This window comes from Lathamus discolor, chromosome 2 (genome assembly GCF_037157495.1).
Source record: "Lathamus discolor isolate bLatDis1 chromosome 2, bLatDis1.hap1, whole genome shotgun sequence".
Lineage (NCBI taxonomy): Eukaryota > Metazoa > Chordata > Aves > Psittaciformes > Psittacidae > Lathamus > Lathamus discolor.
Window position 1 is genome coordinate 53,450,633 of NC_088885.1, and position 8,354 is coordinate 53,458,986.

The window sequence follows — 8,354 nt, forward strand, 5'->3', positions numbered from 1 at the left end:
ACCATGTTGAGCTAATTACTCATAGCTGACTCAGGCTACCTCAGCCATTACCAGGACCTCTTCATCTATCCTCTGTCAGGCTGCCAAACAGCAATGGAATGTGCATTTGGCTGTCTCAGAAAATCAAAACCAAGAAAAGCCATTGTTTGCCATCAAGCTCACGGGTGATCTCCATGTCTTTGCTATGAATTCTTTGCCCATGGCATTCCCTCAAGTATTTGCAAGACAAAGGAGAAGGGGTGGCAGAAAACTGGGAATTAGAAGTCAGGTTGAAACCTTCTGGCCAACGAGAACTGGAAAAATACCTCTGTGAGGGATGCTCTACACCAGGATTTCCGGTTTTTGTCTGCTGTGTTCAGATCCCATGTATCTGTCACTTTAAAAGGAACAAATTCATGATTGTGTACATCTCTACAGCTTGCCTATAGCTCTGAAAGCCCAAGTTCAGCCCTTGACAACCACCTCTTTCCTGGCAACCCCTGGTCAACTCACGTACTCTGACAGAAATTTTTCTGTTGAATAAAGGAAAAATGCAAATCTGTTGAGAACAGGCAATGCAAAACCCAAGGTGATGAAACTCATCTGATTGTAGAGAATAACTGTCAAGAACTAAGTGTGGAAACACAGGCTCACTGTGGAGGTTTCAGCCTCAAAAAGATGCTGAGCTTGGGAGAGGGAGAAGGTAGGAACCAGAAGCCAGAGTGCGTCTGCAGGGGGACCAGAGGAGCTTTGCAGGGTTAGCAGCCCATGGCTGGAAGCCCTCCTGGTAGTGCAGCGGTGATGCCTGCTTTGGTAATATATCCAAGTGCATTTAACAAATATAAGATAACCAGTGTATGATTCTGGGCAAGGTGGAAGATCCTCTTTCTAATCAGCAAGGCAGGAGAAATCTGCAGTAAAGCCCATAGAATATGGCACTGGGGAAGTGTTTCTCCTGATCAGCCTTTCCTCATAAAGGGGCCTCCAGAGCTTCAGAAAGATGAATCCTCAAACTTCACAAATTAAACTTTTCAGCTCTTGATTTTCTCAGTTTTACAGGGAAAAGGTGTTACATCGCATATTCCACAGGTAACAAGTGGTGTGCAGGCATGTAAATAGACCACAAGCAGAGTAGAACAGGCTGAATCCTGCAAACTGATCAGCTTTGTCCTTGGTTTTACAGAGTGAAATAGCTTCTGAAGGAAAAGGTGGAGCTTTCACGTTCAGATATTTCTGTGTCTGAGATCACTTAAGGAACAGTTACTATGTTTGAAATACTATAAGGAAATCAGATTTTTACTGCAAAAATATGTTTCCCTGTGAAACTTTTCAGACAGCACATAATATTTTAATGACTTAATGGGTGTATTTTTCTCTTTCTTTGATTAATAAAATATGGGACAGATGTTTATGGAAAAAAGTAAGCTTCCCATTGAATGGTGTACCAGCTACGTGAAAAGTGTGGAGTTGTTTCAATGGGATTGAAACAAACGTGCTTACTGAAGCAGCTGGGATAGATGCTGCTCAGTTGGATCCAGGGAGCCTGGGGGGAGGATTGGAAGGCCTGGCCATTATATGGGTGATGCACTAGTGATCATAGACACAGGCAACAGTAAAATCTATAGTTCTTGTGTGGTATGTAAGCTCAAAATGCTAGGTATGACAGGAAATTTCCTGAACAGTATCTGTTCCACTTTGCTGTAGAATAACTCTTAAGATTACTTTTCAGGCTTAATTTTATTTCTTTTTTATTTTAACTAACAGGTGTTTTACAACACTTGGTGTCAGTATTACCAGTACTATTAGAATAGAAACAGCCAGCAGCCATTTACCTGCTTCTGGGTCCGTTAAGTGGCATTAAACTTAATTTCAGCTAATTTGCATCAATTTGCTTCTGTGTCAAAATGAACATGGTATTGTGTCTGAAGAGTGAATCAGCCTAATGAACAGATGACTCGGCTCCAATTCCCTTGTGCTGCTAACTACTTAAAATTCAGGAGCCACAGCCTGCCACCTTCTCTGTTTCACTGCTGACCGAAGAATGGAAATGAAAAGACAGGGTTGTCCTGGGAAGGAATCAGAGAAAAAGTGTCATATGGAGACACTGCAAATGGAAAATCCTTTTGTGTTTTTCTGAGAAGTTTCATTCTAAATGGTAAATTAATAAATCTATATATATGAACTTGGACAGCTATTTTAGCAACAGCCTTATATGTTAACAACGGCATTACCTGACTGATCAAGTAAAGGGCAAGAGAACACCGAAGTGATTCCCAGGAAGATATGAATCATACAGTAATAGAATCATACAATGGTTTGGGTTGGGAGGGACCTTAAAGCTCACCCAGTTCCAGCCCCCTGCCACAGGCAGGGACACCTTCCACTAGACCAGATTGCTACAAGCCCTGTCCAACCTGACCTTGAACACTGCCAGGGATGGGGCAGCCACAGCTTCTCTGGGCAACCTGTGCCAGTGCCTCACCACCCTCACAGTGAAGAATTTCTTCCTGATATCTAATCTAAATCTACCCTCTTCTGAAGTGATTTATTTTTCATGGCCAGGAACTCTTCACAGTGTTAACAGCTTCATCTTAAATGCACAAATACAAATGAAAGTCTGAGAGAAGGCTGCTGGCTGTATCCCTTGGGCCCTTAATGAGGGAGTGTGGCTCTATTACGAACCATCCAAGGCCAGCTGTTTGTACAGAAGCATTACCACATCTGTAGGCAGATGGTTCCAAATGTTCACAGGGGCAGTGACTGTTTTTCTTTCTGGAAAAGGGTGGATATAAAACGGAGGCTCTGGCAAGAATCACTGGGCTGTGAGCATCCTTCCTCTCAGAAAGCACCAGATGCATCCTGCCAGGTCAGGCGTGAAATGCAGGTGACAGAACTAATTGTGGGTGTCACCAGGGAATGTCAGAGGGCAGGCACTCTTCTTCCCTTGGGAGGATGGGAATGACAACACAGTGCTTTCTCCTTTCCTGTTACTTAGTAGTAGAAGGCTGGTTTGGATGAGAATGCCCAAGTTTGTGAGTGGAGAACTTAATGCCATGCAAACTAAGAGCTTTGTTTAAAAGAAATAGTTGCAAATACCTAGAGAAATATGTGAAGGTAGCAACTTTATTTTTGTATGCTTGTGACCAGGTATATACCAGATAGTACTGACTGCGAAAGGCCGAAGGGGGTCTGCTGTTATGGCAGTACTTTCTCTGGCCTCTTGCCTCCAGCATGCAATATCCAGCTAGATCCCAGCTGCAATTGCTCTGGCACAGAGCTGAGGGCTGCACCATCACCACAGGCACTGTCACAGAGAGAAGGCAACTGGAGAGAGCCTCATTTTGCTCAAAACAGGCTTGTGCTAGTTAGTTCTGTTAGGATCTCACATACATGTTCTGAGTAAAGTTATACTCTAACATGAAAGTTGATTCTTTACATTAATGCAATTTTGCACCATTTTTTCATATATTCTTATAAATTTTCTTATCTGTATGCATATTCAGTTATGCAAATGTTGGTACTTATGATTCATCAACATGGAGACCACAAATTTATCTTCTTTTTTTGCTCTTGTTCTGTCCCCAGAAAGGAAATGTCAGGATGCATCAGAACAAAGCAAAACTCTTGGACTGTTTTAAAACTGGACAGGGACAACCAATAGAAAGTGTGACAAAACCTTGTGTCGGCCAGTGACACAACTAGATATTTTCTCTCTTTTTGTCTAAAATGTTTTGTATGTGTTATGGAGAAAGGAAGAGCTATTTAGTTTCTTAAATATTACATTTCATTATGCATTTCATGGTCTGATGAAAGAAACATCAGCATAAGAGATAATTACTTGCCATAGCAGCTCATCTTGTTACCAGAACCAGTAGAGTTTGCAGTCTCAAAGATTGTTTCTTTTCCACAATCCTATGTATGTACTGAATTTCTTCAACTTCATTATAGAAGACTCTAGAGCTGTAGGCTAGTTTTCACTGCTTAACTATTTTATGCATACTTTCTCCAAAATGAACTGTTTTCGGCCATGGGATCTAGCTCTGTCTTGTCTCTGCAATGGACTTCTGTAGCAGAACAGAACAGCTACTGCACATACATGTAACTGCGTTTACACCAATGCTGCCTGTTTAAACAGCAGTCCAATAGATTAAAGTTAATACAAATTTCTGTTACTCCTAAACTAATTTGGTCTGGGTATATAGTACAGATTTTCATTCTTTTTTGAGGCAGGCTTTTATGAAATCCTCTGTAGGGGTTACAATGTTGATCTGTATCACAGCGGCCAAAGCTTTAGTTTTAATAATCATAAAGATATTTAAAATTTCCTACAGGATTTTTTCTTCAATATCAGTATTGTATGAATATAAATAACATAGATACCACAATGGTGCTATGAGGTGAGCTTTTAAATACTAAAGATTGCAAAGCCTAATTACATAATTTAATCAAATAACCTGAAAAATAATTGCAGTTTTCCCTCCACCTCTGTGAGGAAACTGAGTCACAGAAAAACTGAATCTCAGATGCATTAGGGTGTGCCTCAGGGTGAGCACTTTATGTCTTAAGTGCCTAGCTGAAACAGACAATTCTAAGACTCAGAGAGCTCCCTGTAAAGTTGCCATAGTCACAGACACTCTCAGCCATAAAAACTGACACCAAGTGTCCAAGGCTGGCATCCAAGAGGAGATTCACCATCAGTGAATGTTCTTATAAAATGGGAACCATACTGTCTGTCCTGGCTGTGCTGTGACACATCTACAGCGAGGTGGCAATAGTTTTCGTAGGTGTAAGGGATGTGTATCAAAGGAGACCAAGAAACTAACATATTTTGTGTCCTACTGATGTCCTCTACACTTGGCAGGCCAGCCTTGTTAGGACGGTGAATATGTGGTTTCCTTATGTCTGGTAACAGCTCTTTTGGCAGAGCTTGTTGACACTGGAAATGTTTTTGTAGACTTGCTGAATACATTAGTGCACAATGAACACATCCAGCAGCAAGACTTTTAGATCTAATGGTGTTTTTCTCCCTTTTAGTGGTTTTACATTTGCATCGATTACAGCTACCATCCACCTCCAAACCCAATCTGAGTGCTCAGGAAACATTTGTACATCCATAAAAACACAGAAGATAAGAGCATCTTCCCCAAGACTGTTTATCTAAATTTATCTGTAAGCAAAAACTGAACAGGCAAGTGAGATGTCCTTTTTATTATTCAGGGTGTGGAACATTCTCCAGTGCCACTGAAATCACCAGAAATTGAGGACATTCAAAATACCAGGGTTATTCTTCTTGCCTCACCCTGTGGCATATCCCATTAGTCAGCATTTTATCTGCCTACAACACCCAGTCTCCACTGCATTTGTAGTTAATGCTGCTTGACTGGCAGAGCTGCTGGTCTCTTTATGAAATGAAATGGAAGTCCCTGGAGGCAGATGCAGTTTTGGAAAAGGACCGAAGAGAGGGTGTGAGTAAGGGGTCCTTTTTGATTTCAGCAAAGCTAAAGTTTTTCAGTGAGAGTTAAGATTTTCTTTGAAAGAAAGAAATACATTACACTGTACCACTAAAACCACTATAAATAAACCACATTAGAGCCTAATGATTTCGCAGGATTCTTGATGAGTGATTCTATTCTCTTAAAGTTAAGTCTCTTCATATGTAAAAGCCATCAAGAATCATAGAATCGTAGAATGGTTTGGGTTGGAAGAGACCTTAAGATCATCCAGTTCTAACCTGTCTGCCACAGGCAGGGACACCTTCCACTAGACCAGGTTGTTTTCAGTCAAGAATGGCAGCTAAAGAACAGTTACCTGAATTCCTTGTTAATGCATTTTATCATAAGGTATTGTAACTCTTCCCCAGATATGTCAGGAGAAATAGTTTTGTCAGGTAACGGGTCCTTCCATGTGTTGCTGGACTTCTTCTGAGTCTAGCATCTTAGTTACTACTGAGTTTTAGTCTTACTTTCCATCAATACGAAGTTTTCTTTGAAAATGCTGTCTGCAAGGTCAAATGTGACACTGAGAGGTAACAGATATAAAGTGAATTGTACTAATGCACTTTACTCTGGGTTAAAAGGAAGAACCGGCAGAGGCTGCATGTGCACCAATGCAAAGCTTTTTAATGGGAAAAAAATCCCTGGTGCAAAAAACTGATGGAGCCTTGAAAGCTCACAGTGAGAACATGAGCTATACTTGGTGTGAAAATGTATTATCCTGGTCTCACACACTTGTTTGAGTATGTTGGGATTTTATGCTTATTAAATGCTTTCTTCTCTGCTCCCTTTCAATGAACTTGAGTCCCCTCTGGACTAACTGATCATCTGCACAAATCTCTGGAAGTAGAAGTGAACCAAGTGCAGAGATCATATAGCCCACTCTAAAATATATAGCTCTGTTCAGCCTCCTGGCCTTTATGCATTTAAGTCTGTCCTGATTTATGCTGGCATAAGAGAATCATCCTTTGTTTGCTGATGTACACATTGATAAAACAAGAAACACATATGTTGTAACTTGAATTTTCAAACTGTTTGTGGATGACTGCTGGTTTTTAAATGGGTCCTAAATATGACTTACAAAATCTGTTTGATCACAATACAGAACTGCTGTAAGAACGTAATCAAAAATACATCTGGGGTAGATGCACATGTCAAATAAAACCAGAATGCTCACAAGGGAAATAATCTGCTGCTGAGATTGACTTTCAGCAAAAGATATGAATAATCTTTCTCCTCAAAGGCTGCTGAAAACAATTCTACCTCGTATAAAGGCATTGCCAAGAACCTTACAGAAAGCAGACTGAGCTGTATGGGAAATATGTCCTGTTTCTTTTTGCCTCTGCTCCTTATTTTATTCTAACTGCTGGCTGAGATACTGTTAAAATAATGAAAAAGAAGAAAAAGCAACTATTAAAACTCTTGAGATAAGAGGTAATCCTGAGACTCACAGGAGTGTTAAAATCATAACAATAAAGTAATATCAGTGTTGAGGATCAGTTTAGAAATAAGAAATCATACAGGAGGTTAATACAACACAAACCTCCAGCACTCTCATCTCGCCACTATGCCTCCCTGTAAATGAATCAGACAGTTCAATCAGTTGAATGATTAAGAGTTTTACCAGCAAGGCAGAGCAATTCCCTCTGAGGAACACGGAGCTGAGACATGTACTTTTAGCCTGGGGAAATGTGATGAAAACATACAGGTTCACTGTAAAGCTGAAATTTCTGTCCGCTTTTCTTCTGAACTGATCTTTCGTCATTATTCTTGTTGACAGCCTCTGGCCTCTCCTCTTCCCCATCTACCCCAACACAAGTGACCAAGCAGCCCACGTTTCCTCTTGAATCCTATAAGCATGAACCTGAGAGACTAGAAACACGGATTCATTGTTCTTCACCTCCGGACACAGGGCAGAGATTTTCTTTGCCTCCACCTCAAAGTGCATCCAAGCCTCCAATCATGACACCAGCTCCCTGTGCTACCTCAAAACCAGTAAGTAAAGTGTGTGTCCAGTTTTCCACTAGGAAATGTACAGGGTTGTGTGTTAACTGTTTCTTGTATTGCAACCGATGGGCTAAAGTATGTGTGTCCATACTGTGGAACAGAATAAGTGTCACAGGCTTTTCCTTCAGATTCCCAGTATTCAGTGCACAAGGCACTAGGAATTCCAAGGTGGTAGCTCCCCTCATGATTTACCCAAATAGCAACCCATTTTTGCACTGTTCTCAAGTGAGTTTTGCAGTGGCTGCATATCCCAGCATACACAGCTGCTTTAAAGAATAAAATTTTATTTAGGATTATCTTTTATCTCCCTCAGGAAGAGGTGATGAGAGACCTAGCAGCCAAGGAGAGCATACAGAACAGAAATTCACACTATGAGCTGCAGGAGTTCTGAGTTCCTGCTGCCTCTCGACTGGGACAGCTGGTAACTAATGGCACTAGCTGCTATCACACCTCCTGTCCCAGCTGAGAGAGTAGGGGAAGAAGGGTAGCACTACCAGGGTATTTATCCAGCCTCCCACGTAGTAGAGGTGTCTTCAGAACAGTGGTTTCTTCAGTTCCTGGGAACGCATGAACTCAGCAGTTCCTGGGAATACATGAATTCCAGCCGCTGATATGCTCCACTGCAACACCTGTGCTGCATGTCATTGTGCCTTCTCCCCCTCTCCTTAGCCAGCCTGAGCCTCAGAGGCATCACTTTTCTATTCTTTGCTCCTCTGCCTTTTGCCCCTCTCTTTTTTGAGTGAATTCCTTTGCATTAAGTATATCTTTCCATTCCCCTGCCTCATGGAGCTAGCAGTCTGTGAGCTGTCACTGGAGTTAACTACCCTGCATCTGTCTTTCCCAGCTTTCCTTCTTTTTTTTTTTTTTCCTTCAGAA

The 8,354-nt window shown here is 41.3% G+C and overlaps 1 protein-coding gene across 9 annotated transcripts in view; it reads left to right on the forward strand.

Moving 5' to 3' along the window:
* The window catches only part of PRKAG2 (protein kinase AMP-activated non-catalytic subunit gamma 2), a 223,743-nt gene that overhangs the window by 144,110 nt on the left and 71,279 nt on the right, over positions 1-8,354 (forward strand). For all 9 annotated transcript variants that reach the window (XR_010609971.1, XR_010609970.1, XM_065666839.1 and 6 more), the window contains one exon: positions 7,252-7,466. Coding sequence is in view for 7 of the 9 variants with exons in the window: in XM_065666839.1 (XP_065522911.1) it covers positions 7,252-7,466 (215 nt within the window). In the remaining 2 variants the exon portion in view is untranslated. The remainder of the gene's footprint in view (positions 1-7,251; positions 7,467-8,354) is intronic.